Source organism: Myotis brandtii, unplaced genomic scaffold, assembly GCF_000412655.1.
Source record: "Myotis brandtii unplaced genomic scaffold, ASM41265v1 scaffold1167, whole genome shotgun sequence".
In the NCBI taxonomy this organism is placed as follows: domain Eukaryota; kingdom Metazoa; phylum Chordata; class Mammalia; order Chiroptera; family Vespertilionidae; genus Myotis; species Myotis brandtii.
The window spans coordinates 331561-355162 of record NW_005354039.1 but is presented as its reverse complement, the minus strand read 5'-3'; the positions used below and the strand labels follow the sequence as shown (position 1 = coordinate 355162).

The 23602-nt window shown below is 37.7% G+C and overlaps 1 protein-coding gene across 2 annotated transcripts in view; it reads left to right on the top strand.

Annotated features, from left to right (window-relative positions):
- The window catches only part of PAFAH1B1 (platelet-activating factor acetylhydrolase 1b, regulatory subunit 1 (45kDa)), a 41824-nt gene that overhangs the window by 659 nt on the left and 17563 nt on the right, over positions 1-23602 (top strand). Inside the window, exons 1-4 of one of the 2 annotated variants that reach the window (XM_014529277.1) lie at positions 9360-9465; positions 9564-9611; positions 22752-22836; positions 23079-23153. In XM_014529277.1, coding sequence (XP_014384763.1) covers positions 22834-22836; positions 23079-23153 — 78 coding nt within the window. In that variant the 5' untranslated portion in view covers positions 9360-9465; positions 9564-9611; positions 22752-22833. Of the gene's footprint in view, positions 1-3355; positions 3579-9359; positions 9466-9563; positions 9612-22751; positions 22837-23078; positions 23154-23602 lie in introns of those variants that run through there. The other variant, XM_005858296.2, reaches the window with a different exon arrangement.

Here is a 23602-nt window from a genome sequence, read left to right as displayed (position 1 = left end):
TTCATCCAATAATGCTTGTAATTGTTGGTCTTCAAACTTTTTTGGTTGACCTGGACATTCTTTGTCTTTCACATCAAAATCATCACTTTTAAAGCGTTTAAACAAGCGTTCACAAGTATCTTGAGATGGAGCATGTTCACCATAAGTTTCCCGAAGTATACGATAACTTTTTCTTCAAAATAATGAATTAAAACTTCCTGCAAATGCTCTTTTTTGGCACGAAATTCGACATTTTTAAGCTTAAAAATATCTATGATGTTAACACCTTCAGCAAATTTGACATATAAAGTTTTGAAGCTTGCTGTCAATACAACAAAATAGCGTACATATCAAATCGCAGATATATCAACATGTGTAACTCCATCTATTGAAAAAAATCTGCATTATTAACTGGTACACCTAAGTACATACATAGTGGATTTTTGCCATGTTCCTTTTTCATTTTGATTTATATTATTAATTCTCTGTCAGTGTATTACATACACTGTCCCAGTTAATAGAAACCTGTAGGCAGTTCAAATAATCACCACCATCAAATTATTCTTACCCTATTGTGACCTTTGTCAGAGTGTATGAGACCTAGATGCTTTAACTTGGTGACAATTAAGGCTTAGAAAAGTGAGGCTTAAATAACTAGGAATTGTTAAATAACAAAGAGGGATGGTTTTCTGGGTTGTCCATTGTGTTTGGTTCTCAATCCCTAAATTTATTACTAACAGTCATATTTTGGTGATTTAGACATGGTGGTAGTGATGGTTTTTAGCTATCATTTTGAGCTAGCTGGCCTTCAGGTCGGAAGAATCATTAAAGACAATAAAATCCCTGATTATATTTACTAGAATTGCTCAATGGAGAAGGATCTCCATTTAAATGGAAGCTGCCATGGGGAATATCTGAGCGTTCACTTTGTGATTCAGGACTCCGTATTTAAAACCTTGGTTTGCTCCTTTTTCCTAGACTAGCTTATTTACCACTGTATCCTCGGTGCCTGGAATAGTGCCTGCTAAGGCTTGAAAAATGTAGTAAAGAAGTGCTCTTTGTCTCCTCTGTCCATCTTGTGCCTCTTGATATATTTATGGGTGGACCCACAGACCCTCTATTAGATGTTAATTTCATTTCATTTAGAGGATGATTTTCTACTTCTTTAAAGTGTCCCTTCCGATTGAATTTTGTATATACCAGTACTCTGGATTTTAAGTAAGATTGTCTCAGATATATTTCCTAAATACAACAAAAATTCTACCTAGCTATTTTTATACATGATAAGACAAACTTTTTATAAATTGGGAGATTTGAAGAATAATTCTTTAAGAAAGCTTGATTTTTCTTTTACCTACATTTACTCTAATTGAACTGATCACAATACATTGATTTCATAGTGTTATAAGTATAAAGAAGGGGCTCTGAAATACTAAGTAATATCTAAAAACTAGGTTAGAGAATTAGATTTCTGTGTGAATACATAAAATCTAGGGTAGTTCATTCAGTTTTTTATTTTCTTTTTTCTCTTTCTCTTTTTTTGTTTTTTTTAAGCATGCTTCTAAAGAACACAAAATAAAAATAATGTTAACTTATTTCTTGATTATATGTATTAGTTAAGGGCATTAGATTACTAAATAGTTTATTTACATTGTAAATATCAGCTATTCTAAGGTTATTGGTGACTAATATTTAATCTTGTAGGTTACTTCAGGTTGGTTTGGTGTCTTTTGACACTTTATGAAATCATCTGTCATACCTTTTTCAGATTATAGCTTTTTTTGTAAATTAGAATATTTTTTTAAAAAATTAAATTTATTGCAGTGACATTGGTCAATATGAACATACAGGTTTAAGGTGTGGGTTTCTATGTTACAAGATCTGTATATAGCACCATGTGCCCACCACCCAAAGTCAAATCTCTTGTCACCGTTCCCCTTCACCCTCCAACCCCTTCCCTCTGACAACCACCACAGTGCTGTTTGTGTTCACGAGTTTCAGTTTTATATCCCACATATGAGTGAAATCATATGGTTCTTAGCTTTTTCTGACTGACTCATTTCCCTTAGCATAATGTTCTCAAAGTCTATCCATGTTGTTGCAAATGGCACTATTTCATCCTTTCTTATGGCTGAGTAGTAGTATTCCATCTTATATATGTACCACATCTTTATTATTTTACTTTAAGAGAAAATTAAAATTATTGTCTTCTAGAGAAGTTATATGTTTTGGTTTTAATATATTTTTATTAATTTTAGAGAGTCAGGGAGAGGAAGAGAGAGAAACATCAGTGATAAGAGAATCATTGATCAGCTGCTTTCTGTACACCCCCAACAGTTGATTGAGCTTGCATCCTGGGCATGTGCCCTGACCGACCAGGAATTGAACCATGACCTAGAGGTTGATGCTTAACCACTGGGCCACACTGGCCAGGCAGAGAAGTTATATGTTAATATTTGAAATTTAATAAAATTAGTATCAAAATCTGGTGGGTGACTGGTAGAGACTGGGTAAATTTAAAAATAGTGCTTCCCTAGCCAGTTTGTCTCAGTGGATAGAGCGTCGGCCCGTGGACAAAAGGGTCCTGGATTAAATTCTGGCCAGGGCATGTGCCTGGGTTGCACGTTTGATCCTTCCGGCCCTGGGGGTGCGTGCAGAAGGCAACCAATCAACGTGTCTCTCTCACATCAATATTTTTCTCTTTCTTTCTCTCCCCCTCCTTTCTGTTCGCTCTAAAAATCAATGGAAAAATATCCTGGAGTGAGGATTAACAAAAAAACTAAAAAATAAATAAAAATAGTGCTGGAAACTATCCTATATAATAAAAGGCTAATATGCAAATAGACCACACAGTGGAATGACTGATCGCTATGATGCACACTAACCACCAGGGGGCAGATGCTCAACGCAGGAACTGACCCCTGGTGGTCAGTGTGCTCCCACAGGGGGAGTGCCACTCAGCCAGAAGCCAGGCTCACAACTGGCAAGCCTGTCCCGCCTCTGCAGCAGTGCTAAGGATGTCCAACTGACAGCTTAGGCCTGCTCCCCTAAGCCATCAGTCGGACATCCCCCGAGGGCTCCTGGACTGCTAGAGGGTGCAGGCCAGGCTGAGGACACACACACACACACACACACACACACCCCCTCCAGTGCACGAATTTCATGTACCGGGCCTCTAGTTAAAGATAATTTAAAATGCATAAAATACTATATATTTTTGGCATTGATTTTCATAGTAGGTTGAAAATATCACCTACTATTCGTATTAGCATCATAATAAACCTCATCTTTGAAAGTGTGTTGTATTGCAAGTAATAATTTAGAAGTAATTTAAATTCTAAGTGAAAGAAATAATCTTTTTTCTCTTTTTCCTTAGGTGGAATGAATCTTACTTGCTGAATATCTCCTGGTTACTGGTTGAATTCACTTATAAAAGAATCATCTTCTCCTGCGTGGAAGTCACTTAGTGGAATATTTAATTACAAATCCAGGGATTGCAAAGCCTTTTGATTTCCCAAAGGAAGGGGACATACCACTATATCAAATAAGCTTGACATTACAGCCAAAATGGTGCTGTCCCAAAGACAACGAGATGAACTGTAAGTTTCTCTGTTGTTTGTGTGTGTGTTAAAATATTCTCTCATAAAGGACAAAGTAGTAAATTAAAATACAGCTTTAGGAGATCTATTTTCATATTAAAATTGTTAGGAGTGTTTAAATATTGATGTGGGCATTTGGATCTGATTTTAAAACTGGGTCGTACTTTGATATAGCACTATTTACTCTTGTGACCTTATTGTCTATAAATTTAAAGCAAATCAAGTTAGTTGGGATAAGTTTTATCTCAAGTTTGTCTTAATATATAATTATGTTCATTTGGAAGATAGGTGCTTCAAAACACTTCTAAATTATTTTGTCTAGATACATGTATTAGAATAGAAAAATAAAAGCTTTTTTGTTGTTGTTACTGCTAATGCCTTTCCTTTGCCTTATGTATTTTTTATCATCCTTTGGCTCTTATAGGATTTGAACTTTATGAGGTGGCTAACGTAATAGTTAATGCAAGTGCATTAACTAGATAGGCATGAAAATGATTTGATCATTGCTATATAGGATTTTATAGCATTTTATTTTTTGTAGGTGAAGAATATAGTGGAAAATATTTAGTTTTGTGTTCTAGGCTTTTAAAATTTTCTGTGGCTTTTTAAACTGTATAATTGGGAATAATTTCAAATTTATAGATTAGTACAAAGAATATTTATATACATTTTATCTAAATTCACCTATTGGTAACATTTTGTATCATTTTGCACTCTGTAACTGTGTGTGTGTGTTGTGTGTGGGGGGGGGTTGTATAGACAGAGTAAGTTGCATACATCAAGGACCTTTCTCTGAGATACTTTAGTACACAGTTCCTAAGAATAAGGATATTCTTATATAAAACCAAGTAAAGTTAGCAATTTCAGTAAATTTAAAACATTGAAACAATACTTTTATTTAACCTATCTTCCATACTCACATTTTGTCAGTTGACCCAATAATGTCCTTTATGGCAATATTTTAATCCTCTCTAGTACACCATCCAGTCCAGGATTAGGTATTGTGGTCAGTTGTCATAAGTGTCATTTAATCTGAAACATTTCCTCAACCTTTCTTGCTTTGAAGACAATTAGATAAAAATATTTTTTTAGCCGAAACCGGTTTGGCTCAGTGGATAGAGCGTCGGCCTGCGGACTGAAAGGTCCCAGGTTCTATTCCGGTCAAGGGCATGTACCTGGGTTGCGGGCACATCCCCAGTAGGAGATGTGCAGGAGGCAGCTGATCGATGTTTCTCTCTCATCGATGTTTCTAACTCTCTATCTCTCTCCCTTCCTCTCTGTAAAAAAATCAATAAAATATATTTTAAAAAATATATATTTTTTTTATAATCCTCACCCGAGGATATTTTTCCATTGTTTTTTAGAGAGAATGGAAGAAAGGAGGAAAGAGAAATATCAATGTGAGAGAAACACATCAATTGGTGGCCGCCTGCAGGCACCCCAACCAGGGCCCAGCCAGGGAGGAGCCTGCAACCGAGGTACATGCCCTTGACTGGAATCTAACCTGGGACCGTTGGGTCTGGAGGCTGATGCTCTCTGTCCACTGAGCCAAACTGGCTAGGCCTCAACACTTTTATTCTTTCTTCATTTGCTAGTCAGCACTAAGCATTTTACTATATTCAAGGGATCTTTTTCTCCTTTTGTTGACTTTTCATTATTGGTATGAACTCATGGGTTCTTATATTTTCAATAGTTTCATCATTCACTACTATACTTACTGTTTTGGTGTGTGAATTGTTCTAGGTTGTCTTCTAGGATAGCGGTCGCCAACCGGTGGTCCGCGGACCACTGGTGGTCCATGAAGTCCGAAAGATTGGCGACCGCTGGTTTAAGGGAAATCTTTGGAGCAGCGATCCGAAAGGTTGGCGACCGCTGCTCTAGGAGACTCTTCTGTTGGCTCTTACATATGCCCCTATCATTTTTTATTGCATTTTCTTACTTTCTGGCATTATAAGATGTTCCAGGCTTGTTGTGTACCAATCTTGCCTTAAACCTAGAATCAACCATTTCTCCAACAAGCCCTGGTTCCTCTTAGTGGGGAATGGTATTAGAGATCAAGATATGAGCATTGCCCTAGCCGGTTTAGCTCAGTGGATAGAGGGCCTGTGGACCAAAGGGTCCTGGATTCGATTCCAGTCAAGGGCACATACCATGGTTGCAGGCTCCTCCATGGCCCAGACCCTGGATGGGATGCATGTAGGAGGAGACCAATTGATGTGTTTCTCTCACATCAATGTTTCTGTCTGTCTTTCCCTCTCTTCCACTCTTTCTAAAAGATCAGTGGAAAAAATCTTCATATGAGCATTAAAAAATTTTTTTAATTGCATTTTCAGAATACTTTAAAAAAAAACAAAACAAAACACGGAAAGATATGGGCATTAAGTGTACTTATTGCCACTGGGTTGTCTTTGTTTCTACGTCCTTTGAGTAAACAGAACTAGGAAATACATGGATATATAAACATATGCACAGACACTTGGTGTATATATATGTACTAAGATTTCTCAGTCTTGGCACTGTTGACAATTTAGGCTAAATAATTTTTTGCTATGGGGCCTGTCATGTACACTGTTGGTTGTTTAGCAACATTCCTGGCCTCTACCCACTAGATGCTGCAATCACCAATGTCTCTAGATGTTGCCACTGTCCTCTGGGGGGGGGCGGGGGCAAAATTTCCTCCAGTTGAGAACTGGTGTATAGATACACACACACACACACACACACACACACACACACACATATTTATTTTAGAAATCATTAGGCTACACTGATACTTCTAATTCCAGTATATTTTCACAAGTTTTTTTTCTTGTCTTTCCCTCTGTAGTACTTATTTTTCTCTTTTTATAGTGAGACCCTGACTCTCAACTCATTTGCTCAGTCCTATAATACTTCTAAAATAGTTTCAGAATTATTATGTTCATACCACTTAAAAAAATAAACAAACCCTGGAAAGGGTTCACAATTTGTACACAGTTTTCCCTCCATCTACCCTACCCAAGACAGATAGTATATAATCAAATACAAGCAGGTCCTCCAATAAGGTCGTTTTGTTCAGAAGCATCTCTTTTCATTACAATGTTGATGAAATGTCATAGGAACTTGACTTTTGTTTTATATCCATTAGCCTATGGTAAAATTGGTTTCATTATCTGTCATTTCATTGCAGTTCCAAAAAACCTATTGATTATGTGAAGTGAGGGCTTACTGTACTATTTTTGCAGATTACTTGGATTAATTTTATTTTGTGTTTTCCCTCTTCATGTGGTTATATTATTCATTTTAAATACATTTGGGTTCATCTGTTCTAGTTTTTCAGTTTTCTGCATCCTTCCCTTCCCATCCTTGTTAACAATATAATATTTTGAATATGCATAAGATTATCCAAAAAGTTATACGCAGAAGTTTTATTCTCTTCAGAATCCCTTCTAAGTTACCCATCCTTACCTCTTATAGGAACCAACCTTATAAGAGAGATATATGTATGTTTTCTGGTTCCTCCTTTCTTAATAAAAAGGTAGCATGCTATTTGTGTTCTTTTGTACTTTTACTCTTTTTCACTTAACATCTGTTGGAACTCACCCCATATCATTGATGTCCCCCTGCTTTTTCTTTTAATATCTGTGTGTGTGTGTGTGTGTGTGTGTGTGTGTGTGTGTGTGTATGTGTGTATGATAAAATTGGTCAAGGAGGAAGTAGAAAACTTGTATGGCTCATTAACTATAGAGGAAATTGTAAGATAGTTACAGACTTGAAATCTAGACAGTTTTCAAACCTAGACTCTAATTATGTTGAATCTTTAATTACTGGTAACTTTCCAGATTATATGGCCTCTTCCAGAATAGAAAGAGATGGAAAACTTAGGATCTCATTTTAGGAAGCTAGAATAACCCTGATAGCAACACTAGGCAAGAGGAAAATAATAAAATATTATAATAAGCTAATTTTAATATGAACTCAGATATAAAGATATTGAATAATATAACAAATTGAAAAGAATCAACAGTTAGAATGATTGAATTTAGTGTGGTGACCAGAAACAAGATGGCATACAATAATGAATTATTTCTGTTATTGGGTATGTAGTAGAAAATATTTATTTGCCTTTTTATGGTGAAAAAAAGTGAATAATTGGAAGATGACATAAATCTCAAATTATTAATAAAATTAAATACAACCCCATTCAAAATTTAAATAGAATTTTCCATAAATTTGACCAACTTAATTCTAAAATTCATCTGGGAGAGAAAAATAGTTGAAAAAAATTTTTAAAGGATTAATAAGAAAGGAACTGCCAGGCTGGCATAGCTCAGTGGTTGAGCGTTGACCTGTGAACCAGGAGATCATGTTTGATTCCTGGTCAGGGCACATGCCTGGGTTGTGGGCTCAATCCCCAGTGTGGGGCATGCAGGAGACAGCTGGTCAATGATTCTCTCTCATCATTGATGTTTCTCTCTCCCCCTCTCCCTTCCTCTCTGAAATCAATTAAAAAAATATTTTTAAAAGAAAGGAAATGATTGTACCAAATATTCAAACATTACTGTAAAGTAATAAATAAAATACTGTGGGGTAGGCAAGTAAAGTTCACGTCAATAGAGAAAAGGTGAGCTGTTTGGCAAAGTATTAGTACAAGATTGTACTAAAAATAAACTTGAATCCAGATGAAACTTTTTTTTAAATCTTTATTGTTGAAAGTATTACATATGTCCTTCCCTTTCCCTCCATTGACCCTTTCTAGCCCACCTTCACCCCAGTCCCTCGCCACCCCACTGTGTGTCCATGGGTTATGCATAAATGCATACAAGGTCTTTGGTTGATTACCTTCCACCCACCCACCCTCCCTGGCCTTCCCTCTAAGATTCCGCACTCTGTTCCATGCTCCCATGTCTCTGGATCCACTTCGTTCATCAGTTTATTTTGTTATTTAGATTCCACATATGAGTGAGATCATGTGATATTTGTCTTTCTCTGACTGACTTATTTCACTTAGCATGATATTTTCCAGGTCCTTCCATGCTGCCTCAAAGGGTAAGAGATTCTTTTTTACTGCTACGTAGTATTCCATGGTATAAATGTACCACAGCTTTTTTATCCACTCATCTACGGATGGGCACTTGGGCTGTTTCCAGATCTTAGCTATTGTAAATTGTGCTGCTATGAACATAGGTGTGCATACATTCTTTCTGATTGGTATTTTGGGTTTCTTAGGATATATTCCTGGAAGTGGGATCACTGGATCAAATGGCAGTTCCGTATTTAATTTTTTTACTCCATACTGTTTTCCATAATGACTGTAGCAGTCTGCATTCCCACCAGCAGTGCACTAGGGTTCCCTTTTCTCCACATCCTTGCCAGCACTTGTCATTTGTTGATTTGTTGATGGTAGCCATTCTGACAGGTATGAGGTGATACCTCATTGTCGTTTTAATTTGCATCTCTCTGATGAGCAGTGACTCTGAGCATTTTTTCATATGTCTCTTGGTCATCTGTATGTCCACTTTGGAGAAGTGTCTATTTAGGTCCTTTGCCCATTTTTAAATTCCCATTGGATTGTTCGTCTTTTGTTAAGTTGTATGAGTTCCTTATATATTTTGGATATTAACTCTTTATCAGATGTATCATTGCCAAACATGTTCTCCCATACAGTGGGCTTCCTTTTCGTTTGTTGATGGTTTCTGCTGTGCAGAAGCTTTTTATTTTGATATAGTCCCATTTGCTTATTTTCTCCTTATTTCCTTTGCCCTAGGAGATGTATCCATAAACATATTGCTACGAGAGATAAATAATGGTGTTGGGAAAATTGGACAGATACATGCAAAAAAAATGAAACTAGACAACCAACTTACAACATACACAAATAAATGATTCATCAGACAGCAGTGAAATGGTAGCCATATATTATGACTTGACCCATACTAACTCCAAAGATATAAATTTATTATTAGCAGTATTGTTGATTATTTACTATTCTGCTTTTCAATGCAGGGTAAACACTGCTCCATCAACAACAAATAGAACCTAATATTTAGCCAGGTAATTGAAGTGTTTTGTTTATTTTAATGAAGCTGGTATAGATGTCTATTTAAAACCCATATCCCAGACCAAGAAGTACAAATAAGATGAAAAAGAACAGTATTCTATTGTACACACTTCTGCAGGAATAACGTTATTAACTGCTAATGAAAATTAGAATTTTTCTGGGATCTTCTGACAAGATTTTTCTTTGCTCTTAAAATGCTTTCTCATCAGTTAAGCCATCTTTGGAGTTAGTACTTACTCTCACTTTATCTGTCATCTTTTTGGTTTTTTAATCCTCACCCAAGGATATTTTCCCATTGATTTCTAGAGAGAGTGGAAGGGACAGGGACAGGGGAGAGACAGGGACAGGGGAAAGACATCAGTGTGAGAGAGAAACACATCAATTGGTTGCCACCTGCACATGCCCTTCCTGACTAGGGCCAGGTATGGAGCCCGCAGTCCAGGTATTTACCCTTGTCCGAACTCGAGACCCTTCAGTCTGCAGTCCGACACTCTATCCACTGAGCCAAACTGGCTAGGGCTTATCTGTCATCTTGACCCCAAGCTGATACTCTTCTTTTGGTCTAGATTTTAAAAGTAGCTTCAAGTTGAGGAAAGGTCATTTTTCCACAGTTCAGTTCTCTGAAAACTTCCATCTCCCACTGAAAGTCATAGTCCAAGAGTAAAGCAATCACATGCTGGAACTTCAGAGCCAATTAGAAAGTCATCATGCACACTTGCATTGGTCAACTTTATTTACCACAAGGCTGAAAATGCACAGTCCTGGAAAAGGTGGCCTCCTATGCACACATGTAACATTTCAAAAGAAGAGGGCAATCTGAAGGGGGCTGAGGTTTGAACACCAAAAGTCAGCACAATGAAAACAAACAGTAATGAATAATGGGCACTAGAATTCAAATTAATAGATGTTTTAAAGCAGGGGTGGGAGCCTTTTTTCTGCCAAGGGCCATTTGGATATTTATAACATTATTCGCAGGCCATACAAAATTATCAATTTAAAAGCCTGGTGTGGCTCAGTGGTTGAGGGTAGACCTATGAACTAGGACAGTGATAGTGAACCTATGACATGCGTGTCAGAGGTGACACGCGAACTCATTTTTTGGTTGATTTTTCTTTGTTAAATGGCATTTAAATATATAAAATAAATATCAAAAATATAAGTCTTTGTTTTACTATGATTGCAAATATCAAAAAATTTCTATATGTGACAAGGGCACCAGAGTTAAGTTAGGGTTTTTCAAAATGCTGACACGCTGAGCTCAAAAGGTTCGCCATCACTGAACTAGGAGGTTAGGGTTCAATTCCCGGTCAGGGCACAGGCCCTGGTTGCGGGCTTGATCCCCAGTAGGGGGCAGTGTGCAGGAGGCAGCTGATCAGTGATTCTCTCTCATCATTGATGTTTCCTCACTCCCTCTCCCTTCCTCTCTGAAATCAATAAAAATGTAAAAAAAAAAAAAAAAAAAGTAGCCTGCTTTTTTTGGCCAAACATTTAATTAACTCACCCCTAATGCCTTGGCAGGGCCAGACCAAATGATTTTGCCGGTCTTATATGACCCTCTGGCTAGACATTCCCTACCCTTGTTTTAAAGAGGTGGAAGGGTATGTGTGTGTTTATGTGTGTGTGTCAGTTTTCAATTCCATGTTGAACACAACATTACAAAAGAACTTTTTAAAAATAAAGAAAAGATTGAGGGAAAATAAAAAAAATATCTAAACAGTTGAATGACCTTCTCATAAAACTTCAATCACATCTTCTAGCTCCGTTCCCAGTTCTTTTGGAGTGTGATTATTCAGTAATTCTCTGACCTTCAAAGAGGAACCTTCGTGAATTCATTGGAAATCCTTGCCTTTGACACTGAATCTTTGCATTACTTGAGATTTGTTGTCATTTTTACTTTGAAGTGAATCTCACTGCTATACTGTCCAATTACTTTGAGTTTAATGTATTCTTCTTATCCCACAAGTCCTCAGTTGAAGGTTTTGCCTCCTGATCAGACATGGTTGATGGTGGCTTCACCCGGGGTCTTCGCACAGTTGCAGCCTCGGGTAGGCAAATCTCACTCCAGGGTTTACAAATCCATCTCTCTTCCCCATGGCACAACACCGAGTCTGGAGGGACTTCTGCTATGTCTCCTATGAGATGACCTGTTCTAAGGGATCTTCACTTGTATTCTTTAGGGCTTGACTTACTTACTATGTGATGATTTTTCTTTAGTTACTATCCTATCTAATTTACTTGTATACTCCTGACAAAATATGTCCTTTTAAAATACCACTTTCATTAAACTGCTTTTTCTTGCCTTGCTTTTCCTTAAGAATGTTTCTATACTGTCTTTCCAGCCATTTCTCTCATCTTAATCTCATTTTCAATATTTATAGATATTAAATAGATGGATTGCTTTTGGAACAATTTAAAATAATAATAGTGATTATAGGTGTCTTTGTCTTGTTCTTGACAGTGCAGATATTTCTAGGATTTTACTATTGACTATTATATTTGGTTGAAGTTTTGAGAGTTTTTTTTATTTCTTTAGAGATTTCTTTTTAAATTATTAATGAGGCAGTATCTTTTAAAATCTTTTTTAATGTTAATGAAGACCTTTCCATTGTTAAGAAATGTTTTAAAATCAAGAATGTTGAAGAATCTGATCAAATATACATTGAGATCTCCATCATGTACTATTCTCATTTCCTTTCTCCTGCCTATAGTGCCTTCCTTTTTTTCTTTTTTCTTTAAGGCCCAATTCACATCTTGCCTTTATAAAAAGATTCCTCCATTGAATCTCATTTCTCTCTTTTTAAATTAGGTTTCATACACTTTGGTAACTTTGGTTTTGCTCCTCAGATCAATTTACAAGTTCCTACTGGATGGCAAGGGACCGACCTACAGTAATCCTCTTTTATTTTTCCTGGTATAAAGCTGGGAATATAAGAGACATTCATCTTTTCCTCCTTCCTACTTTTATAGTGAAAATTTGCTGTACATTTAAAAAAATGTAAATTTTTAACTTTCTCAATACATGATAGTATATTGACTATTCCTATTGTACAGCCTAACTTTTCCTTATGGGTTTTTTAAGTATGCAAAATAATTTTTTACTGAATTCTAAATGGATCTCACAGTTAAATAAAATAAATGTCTTATAATTACTGTAGATTTACATTAAGTTAGAGGGAAAGGGATAATATGTTTTAAAAGTTGCAAATTGTACTGAGGAACTGAGGCAAAGTTTCCACCTCTCTGCAGACATTGCTGACCTTTGACTAATACTAAATCATGCAACTTCTTTTTAAATGTCAGTCAATAATATGTATGTATATCATTAACTTGAAACAACATAATTGGGAGTCTAGCCCAGTTAGAGTGAAGTCATATAATATCTTCATTTATCTTATTTTACAGTTGTAGAAAGTAAAGAAGCAAACATAAATAAGAAGGGAGTGGATCAAAACTGAACTGTTCAGAGGTGTCTTCTGTTTTGTGGTTTCATTACTCAAAAAATTTTGTCTGCCGACCACTGCCCTAACCGGTTTGGCTCAGCGGATAGAGCGTCGGCATGCGGACTAAAAGGTCCCAGGTTCGATTCCAGTCATGGGCATGTACCTGGGTTGCGGGCACATCCCCAGTAGGAGGTGTGCAGGAGGCAGCTGATCGATGTTTCTCTCTCATCGATGTTTCTAACTCTCTATCCCTCTCCCTTCCTCTCTGTAAAAAATCAATAAAATATATTTTAAAAAATTAAAAAAAAAATTTGTCTAAATATGAGAATAGCCCTAGCTGGTTTGGCTCAGTGCATAGTGCGTTGGCCTGCGGACTGGAGGGTCCCGGTTCAATTCCAGTCCAGGCCACATGCTTGGGTTGCGGGCTTGATCCCCAGTAGGGGGCATGCAGGAGGCAGCCGATCAATGATTCTCTCTCATCATTGATGTTTTTATCTCTACCTCCTTCTCCCTTCCTCTTTGAAATCAATTAAAAAATATATATATTTTTTAAGGAAATAGAATTGACTAGACTCTTCTGGGACTGAGTTGTAGACTTTATACAACACCAGTATGTTGTACAATTATCCCTAATGGTATCAGACTCATTTAAATTTTAGTTTTAGCCCAGCCAGCATGGCTCAGTGGTTGAGCACTGATCTATGAACCAGGAGGTCACGGTTCAATGCCTGGTCAGGGCTTATGCCTGGGTTGCTCTACTGTGGGTTGTGCAGCAGGAAGCCTATGAATGATTCTCTCTTATCATTGATGTTTCTATCTCTCTCCCTCTCCCTTCTTTGAAATCAATAAAAATATTTTTTAAAAATTACTAAATTTTAATTCTAATTTATTTGCTTTATTTTTCTACATATATATTGCTTTTGGGGGGATTCAGTATTATATTATTGATCCCATCTGGTATCTCTTTTCTTTTTCTAAACTTTTACATGTCATAGTGTTATTAGCTAAACATTTACCTTCAATATAGAGAAAGTGGTCCATCACTGATATTTTTTATTTTTAAATTATAGTTGAAGTACAATATTACATTCATTTCTGGTGTACAACCCTGTGATTAGATATTTATATAACTTAAGAGGTGATCACTCCTAATAAATTGAGTGCCCATCTGGCACCATTATTGACTGTGCTGTACTTTACATCTCCATGATTATTCTATAACTCCATTTTGTACCTTTAAATCTCTTCATCTTTTTCACCCATTTCCCCAACCCATCTCCCATCTGGCAACTGTTAAAATGTTCTCTATATCTAAGAGCTTGTTTCTGTTCTGCTTGTTCTGTGTATTTTGTTTTTTAGATTCCACATATAAGTGAAAATATGTGGCATTTGTCTTTCTCTGTCTGACTTACTTCACTTTGCACAATACCTTTTAGGTCCATCCATATTGTTGCTTCTGGCAAGATTTCATCCTTTGGTATGGCTGAATCATATCCATTGTATATATGCACCACTTCTTCTTTATCCATTCATCTACTGATGGACACTTAAGTTGCTTCCATATCTTGGCTATTGTAAATAATGCTACAATAAAATAAACATAGATGTATACATCTTTGATTTAGTGTTTTGAGTTTCTTTGGGTAAATACCCAGAAGTGAGTGGAGTTGCTGGGTCCTTTTTTGTCTCATTTTCGTTTCTGTTTAAATGTCTATTTTGTCTGGTAAAAGTACTGTCACCCCAGCTTTATTTTGTTTTTGTCTTGTTTCCATTTTCATGATATATCCTTTTCCATCCCTTTACTTTCAGCCTGTGTGTCATGTAGACAGCATATGTAAGGGTCTTGTTTTAAGTAATTGTTGATAGATATATTTATTGCCTTACTATTATTATTATTATTATTATTATTATTATTTTAATCCTCACTTGAGGATATGCTTATGATTTTTAGAGAGAGGGTAAAGGAGAGAGGGAAAAAGATAGAAACATCAATGTGAGAGAGAACATCAATTGGTTGTCTTCCATATATGTCCCAACTGGGGTTGGCTTGCAACCTCATCTCCCATCTGGCAACTGTTAAAATGTTCTCTATATCTAAGAGCTTGTTTCTGTTCTGCTTGTTCTGTGTATTTTGTTTTTTAGATTCCACATATAAGTGAAAATATGTGGCATTTGTCTTTCTCTGTCTGACTTACTTCACTTTGCACAATACCTTTTAGGTCCATCCATATTGTTGCTTCTGGCAAGATTTCATCCTTTGGTATGGCTGAATCATATCCATTGTATATATGCACCACTTCTTCTTTATCCATTCATCTACTGATGGACACTTAAGTTGCTTCCATATCTTGGCTATTGTAAATAATGCTACAATAAAATAAACATAGATGTATACATCTTTGATTTAGTGTTTTGAGTTTCTTTGGGTAAATACCCAGAAGTGAGTGGAGTTGCTGGGTCCTTTTTTGTCTCATTTTCGTTTCTGTTTAAATGTCTATTTTGTCTGGTAAAAGTACTGTCACCCCAGCTTTATTTTGTTTTTGTCTTGTTTCCATTTTCATGATATATCCTTTTCCATCCCTTTACTTTCAGCCTGTGTGTCATGTAGACAGCATATGTAAGGGTCTTGTTTTAAGTAATTGTTGATAGATATATTTATTGCCTTACTATTATTATTATTATTATTATTATTATTATTTTAATCCTCACTTGAGGATATGCTTATGATTTTTAGAGAGAGGGTAAAGGAGAGAGGGAAAAAGATAGAAACATCAATGTGAGAGAGAACATCAATTGGTTGTCTTCCATATATGTCCCAACTGGGGTTGGAACTTGCAACCTAAGTATGTGCCCTGACTGGAAATTGAACATGCTACCCTTGGTTACACAACCAATTGAACCATACCAGCCAGGGCTTATTATTCATATTTTTATTTTTTTTATTTTTAAAAGACCATTTAACATTTCTTATAAGACCAGTTTAGTGGTGATGGACTTTTTTATCTTTTTCTTGTCTGGGAAGCGCTTTATCTGCCCTTCAATTCTAAATGATAGCTTCGCTGGTTAGAGAAATCTTGGTTGTAGATCCTTATTTTTCATCACTTTGACTATTTCGTGCCAATCCCTTCTGGCCTACAAAGTTCCTGTTGAGAAATCAGTTGACAATCTTATGAGAGCTCCCTTGTAAGTAACTATTTGCTTTCCTCTTGCTGCTTTTAAGATTCTCTCTTTGTCTTTAACTTTAGCATTTTAATTTTGATGTTTTTTGGTGTGGGTCTCTTCGGTTCATCTTGTTTGGGATTCTCTGTGCTTCCTGGACTTGTATGTCTATTTCCTTCATCGGGTTAGTGAAGTTTTACATCATTTTTTCAAATGTTTTCAATTTCTTGCTCTTTCTCTTCTCCCAGTATTCCCATGATGTGAATGTTAGTATGCTTGAATTTGGCCCAGAAGCTCCTTACACTGTCCTTATTTATTTATTTATTTATTTATTTTTAATATATTTTATTGATTTTTTTACAGAGAGGAAGGGAGAGGGATAGAGAGTTAGAAACATCGATGAGAGAGAAACATTGACCAGTTGCCTCCTGCATACCCCCTACTGGGGATGTGCCTGCAACCAAGGTACATGCCCTTGACTGGAATCGAACCTGGGACCTTTCAGTCCGCAGGCCGACGCTCTATCCAGTAAGCCAAACCGGTTAGGGCTGTCCTTATTTAAAAACAATTTTTTTTTCCTGTTCTGATTTGGTGTTTTTTGCTTCCTAATATTCCAAATTGCTGATTTCTTTTCTGCTTCATCTACTCTATTGTTGATTCCCAGTAATTTATTCGTCATTTCAGTTCGTATATCCTTTATTTCTGACGGGTTCTTTTTTATGGTTTCCATGTCTTCATTTTTTTTAATCCTCACCCAAGGATGTTTTTATTGATTTGAGAGAAGGAGAGGGAGAGGGAGGGAGGGAGGGAGGAAGGAGGGGAGAGAGAGAGAGAGACATTGATTGGTTGCCTCCCATACGCACCCTGACTTGGAATCAAACCCACAGCCTTTCGGTATACAGGATGACTCTACAACCAACTGAGCCACGCCAGACAGGGCTCCATGTCCTTTTTTATGCTATTGAAGTTCTCACTAAGTTCTTTGAGTATCCTTGTAGCCATTTTTTGAATTCTATATCTGATAGTTTGCTTGTCTCCATTTCATTTAGTTCTTTTTCTAGAGAATTTTCCAGTTCTTTCATTTGGGACCTATTTCTTTGTCTCTTCATTTTAGCTGCTTCCCTATGTTTGTTTCTGTGTATTACGTAGAGCTCCTGCCTTTCCTGGACTTGGTAGAGTGGCCTTGTAGGTGTCCTGTAGGGCCCAGTGGTGCAGCCTCCCTGGTTACTGGAGCTGGGTTCTCCAGGTGCACCCTTTTGTGGGCTGTATGCACTGTCCTGTTGTAGTTGTAGTTGAGTCTTGGTTTCTCTTGGCACATTGCTGGGAGGGACCCTCCTCTGATTCCCCCCATACACACAACCTGATGGGCTGCGAGGACCAGCTGCTACTATAGTAGAGGAGTCTGCTGTGCAGGGGCTGACCCCATGGAGCAGAACTCACTTCAGTAGGGCTTTGTTGCCCACTGAGTTCACCCCTTGAATGTGTCGCTCATGGAGGTGGTTGGGTTATAATCCGGTGTGGTCTGAAGTTGTCCATCAAGTGTACTGGCATTGGGGCCTTCCAGAGGGTGCAAGGTCAGCCACCATCTGTGCCCTGCCCTGGGCCACCTGGTGATCTGCAAATGGCTGCTACTTGTGCTGGGTTTAGAAGTGCCCAGGAGAGGCCAAGCTATGAATCGAAACTGGCTGCCACTAGTGCCAGGCCTGGAGCCACTTAGCCAGAGGTATGGGTCATGCTGAGGCCAGATGCTGCTTGTTTGAAAGATTTTAGGAAAGTCAGAAGCATGAGCCAAGCAAGAGAGGCCATTTGTATGGAAAAGCCATTGGAAACAGCTTGGGTGGGCCCACAGGTTAGATCTCAGAGATTCACAAGGGCGGGAGAGCAGTGTTGGCCAGGTTGATGCTCTTTGGGGGGGGGGGCGGGGGCGGGGCTCAACAAAGGAACAGTGGCCTCTGCCAACACTTCTGTCTGAGAGAAAGCTTCCCCTCCAGCCCTTGTCCTGAAGCCAGACAATTCAGGTCCTTCCCATATGTCCCTGGCTCTTTTCCAGCTGCTGCCCCTGTGCTGGAATTCAGAGTGAGTCCAAGTAACTCAGTGCACAGGCAATTTTATTTATTGATTTTTGAGAGAGAGAAAGTCGATTTGTTGTTCCACTTATTTATACGTTCATTGGTTGCTTCTTTTGTATGTGCCCTGGCTAGAGTTTGAACCGACAACCTTGGTTCATCTGGAGCAGCAGTTGCCAGCCTTTCGGACCTCACAAACCACCTGTGGTCCGCGGACCACCGGTTGGCGACCACTGATCTGGAGGATGCTCTAACCAACTGAGCTACTTGGCCAGGGCTCTCTCCCTTTTGAAACTCCACACATAGGTGTGGGGCCAGCCCTTTCTGAGTCTCCACCCTTCCTACCAGTCTCTACCAGCCTCCATGTGGCTTCTTCTTTATATCCTTTATTATAGGACTTCTGTTCAACTAGATTTCAGGCATTCTAAAGGGTGTCAATTCTGTAATTCAGTTGTAATTTTGATGTGGTGGTGGGAGGTTCTGAGCAGGGTATTTACCTACACCTCCATTGTTTCTTGGTGTGTGTGTGTTTTAATCCTCACCTGAAAATATGTTTTCATTAACTTCAGAGAGAGAGAAACATCAATGTGAGAGGAAAAACATAGATCAGTTGCCTCCCATCTGCGCCCCAATTGGGGATTGAACCCACAACCTATGTATATGCCCTGACTGGGAATCAAACCTGCAACCTTTTGGTGCATGGGATGATACTCCAACCGACTGAGCCACCGGGTCAGTGCTATGCCGCCATCTTTACCGGAACGTCCCAGCTGCACCTTCCCAACTCCAATATTTTGCAGTGCTCATTGGAAACCTTACTGTGGAATGGAATACTGAGGCTTCTTTAAGTTCTGGAAATGTACTTGTTAAATTCAACAGGAACCTCTTAGTAGCCAGATTGCTTGGATACTTCTTTTATTGTGGTTGTTAATCCTCACCAGAGGATTTTTTTTTTTTTGAGAGGAAATGGGGGTAGAAAGAGAGAGAGACATAGATGTTTCTCTCTTTCTAAAATAAATAAAAGCATTTTTTAAAAAGGTGTGCATGCGCATACATGGTGATGTGGACATAGAACATGGCATGAGAAGACGGTGCTGAAAGAGGTTTGCAGTGGCAATTTCAAAGTATGGATTTTTTTTTTTTAAATCCTCACCTGGATATCTTTTATTGATTTTTAGATAGAGAGGACGGGAGAGAGCAAGAGAGAGAGAGAAACATTGATATAAGAGAGAAACATTGATTGGTTACCTTCCACAAATGCCCAAATGGGGATCAAACCCAAAACCTTTAAGTTTACAGGATGAAGCTCCAACCAACTATGCTACTGGACCAGGGCAAAAAAAAATTTTTTTAAGCCCATTAAGATTATAATCGCTATAATTTGTGCATATGTAACATTTTCATATTGCCTGTTATATGAGCTTCAGAGTTGTAAACTGTGTGCAGTGTGTTGAGGCAAAGTTTCAGGCATTAAGGCTTGATTGACCCTGAAGGTAGGAGTAGAGCTAAGGAGCTTGTAAATATTTACAAGTACCATATAAGATTTGTTTACCCTTGACATTTTGCCCTCAATTGCTTGCTGTTGGTTTTTTAGATGAATAAAATAAAGCTAAGAGATAGATGTCACTTGTTTCCCTTATTATTTGGAATATTCTAACGAATAGGAAATTTATTTTTGTTTAAGGTTTGTAATACAGGTTTTGGCAAAACAATATTTGATGGAATGTTTTGAGAACGCCTTGCATTCCTATTTTGTTTTAGAAGGCCCAAGTAGAACTAACTACCTGGTAGAAATTAAGAAGTAGATCTCAGCTCTGTGTAAAGAAGATATTTCTTAATGAATCAAATGATCTTAGTGGAGTAGGCCAGAAGGCATAGGCTGTGACATGAGCAGCACATAGGCATAGACTCACAATAATAGTAAGAATTTACATTTCCTCAACTCCCTTATCCAGGAATATGATGTGCTGACCTTGTCTTCCACTAGTTATTGTGCTTTTTTTAAAAAAAATATATTTTATTGATTTTTTACAGAGAGGAAGGGAGAGGGATAGAGAGTTAGAAACATCCATGAGAGAGAAACATCGATCAGCTGCCTCCTGCACACCCCCTACTGGGGATGTGCCCGCAACCAAGGTACATGCCCTTGACCAGAATCGAACCTGGGACTCTTCAGTCCACAGGCCGACGCTCTAGCCACTGAGCCAAACTGGTCAGGTAGTTATTGTGCTTTAATCATTGTTATGGAACATAAAGATAATTTCCTGTTATCTTTATTCACTTTTTTTATTTTTGTTTTTAACATGCCATTGAATTAAAACTTAATCTTAGCAATTCTATACTACTAGAGTGTTTTTATTTCCTAAGGCATTAGGTGGCAATGGCATTTACATTTATACAAGGGTGGTCATAGCAGCATTGTTTGTAGTAGTAAATGCATGTTTCCATAGTGGAGTATAATATAGAAGAAGGCAGCTTTACATTTGATAAAGAATGATTGCTACACTGGCCAGTGTGGCTTTTGGTTGGAGCATCATCCCATACCAAAGGGTCTTGGGTTCGATTCCTGGTCATGGCACATACCCAGGTTGCAGTTTTTAGAGATATCTTCAAGCCATTAACAGTCGGTGAGCCCTGTCCTGTATGTTCAGTGGTTAGAGCATCACCCCACACACCAAAGGGTCTGGGGGTCAATCCCCGGCTTTGTTGGGGTGCATACAAAAGGCATCCGATCGATGTGTTTCTCACATCAATGTTTGTTTCTCTCTCTCTCCCTCTCCCCCTCTCTCCTTTCCTCTCTCTAAAATCAATAAAAGCATATCCTTGGGTGAGGATTAAAAAAAGAATGATAGCTAAGATTAAGTGAGTTTATGTAACATTGTAAGACATACTAGTATGTAATGTACTGCAGTTTGTTTTAAAAACAAGTATTGATTATCTCTAGAAGACTACTCGGGGATGTGTGTTAATAGGTGGGTTATCTCTGAAAGGAAACACAAAACACTGGTAAAGTAATTGCCTCAGGGATGGAATATTGCCTCAATGGTGGAAAGAATGCTTATGTAAAATTTGTTTAAATATATACACACACACACACACACACACACATACATATATATATATACATACACACACACATATACATACCTACTAGTGGCCTGGTGCATGAAATTCATGCACTCGTGGTGGGGGTCCTTCAGCTCTCGTGCAGTCTGGGAGCCCTCGGGGGATGTCTGACTGACTGCTTAGGCCCGCTTCCTGCGGGGAGCTGGCCTAAGCTGTCAGTCAGACGGCCTAAGCTGTCAGTCGGACATCCTTAGCACTACTGCAGAGGCGGGAGAGGCTCCCGCCACCGCCTCTGCGCTCGCCAGCTGTGAGCCTGGCTTCTGACTGAGCAGTGCTCCCCCTGTGGGAGCGCACTGACCACCAGGGGACAGCTCCTGCGTTGATCGTATGTCCCCTGGTGGTCAGTGTGCCTCATAGCGTCGGGGGGTTCCATGGTTCTGTTGATTTGTATATTTGCCTTTTATTATATAGGATTAGTTTTTTAAATTATTTAGATTGCTTTAAAGGAAATCCCAAGCAACTATTATATTACAGTAGACTTAAGGCTCAAAAATTGATAGAGGAGTAGGTTGTCTTAGGAGGGAGGTAGCTGATTTTCTCTTTGAAGGAATATAAGGAGAGCCTGAAAAGGCATCTGCTAATTCAGCTTCAATTTCTTTCTAAATGGATGTTTTTAGTCTATGATGTTTTAGTCTAAGTTTATAGCTTATGCTCTTTTTTTCACCCACTCTTTTTTTTGTTTTGTTAATCCTCACCTGGGGATATTTTATTCATTGATTTTTTTTTTTAAGACAGAATGGAAGGGAGGGGAGAGTAAGAGATAGAGAAACATTGATATGAGAGACACATAGATCAGCCCCCCCCCCATGTGCCCCAACTGGGGCCAGAGATTGACCCTGAAACCCAGATACGTGCTCTTGATCAGTAATTGAACCCCATACTCTTCAGTGTGTGGGCCGACATGCTAACCACTGAACCACACCGGCTAGGGCTCACCCACTCTGAATGGTTTAAAGATGTCTCTAATATTAAAATACTTACTAATTATAATTTTATCAGAACAAATCTTTCTGCAGAAATAAACTTCAGTTGCTAGTTCTTGAGTGTCTATAACAAGTAGTAAAGGAAGGCTAAATGTAAACATGAATAAAATTGATGATTACTCTTACAAATTGATAGCTATTAATATAAGCCATATCTTGACCTCTGTAGAGTGCCCACAGCTTGTAAGGTAAGCAACACATTAGAAACTTAAAGCAAAAAGCTCAAGAATAATATAGTACATATATTATTAAAGCTGTACTTTGACAAAGCTAAATGTTTTAGAGGCTTAGGTGGAGCAGGTCCCTTTTTTGTGAAATACTTGTGTTTTTTGGAGTCATTTGAATTTGTTTTCTTTCAGAAATCGGGCTATAGCAGATTATCTTCGTTCAAATGGTTATGAAGAGGCATATTCAGTTTTTAAAAAAGAAGCTGAATTAGATATGGTATGTTTTACTTTTTACAATTATAAGTGGATTTTACTGAAGTATCAGCAATTTACAGACACCTCAGTTATTCACAGACCTTATCATTTGTTATTTATGTGGCACTAAACTTGGTTTTCAACCTTTTTTTAGTATAGTAAGATTTTTAGTAATATTTAGTTAGACTCAGGGACAAATGATCTGAATGGCTTGAACTATCATAGTTGAGCCATTTTTTAAAAGGTTCTCATTTTTTCCTCTAGAATGAAGAATTAGATAAGAAATATGCTGGTCTTTTGGAAAAAAAATGGACATCTGTTATTAGATTACAAAAGAAGGTAACTAAGTTTTTCCTTTAAAGTTGGTTGGTTATATTTGGAATGTTCTTAAATAAACTTTCTGAAAACATTAACATAACTTTCTGAAAATATTAGCATGATTAATAATTATATTTAATCTTGAAAAGGCAAATAAGAGTATATTTTCTATGCATTAAAAAATACTTTGACCCAAAAAGATCAGGGCTGATTCATGCTAACTCGTGCAATCTGGGTACTGGCTGGGTTGAATTTACATAAACCTGACTTCAGGGAATTGATACTTAAGAACTTGATCTTGTTTAGATGGGAAAAATTAATGGAGCCAATGTGATGCTGAGAAAAGAACACTAAAATGTGCACTTAGACAAGTTATTTTTATCTCTGAGCTTTTTTTTTTTTAACATTTAAACTCTTTATTGTTTAAAGTATTACATGTGTCTCCTTTATCCCCCATTGACCTCTCCCCT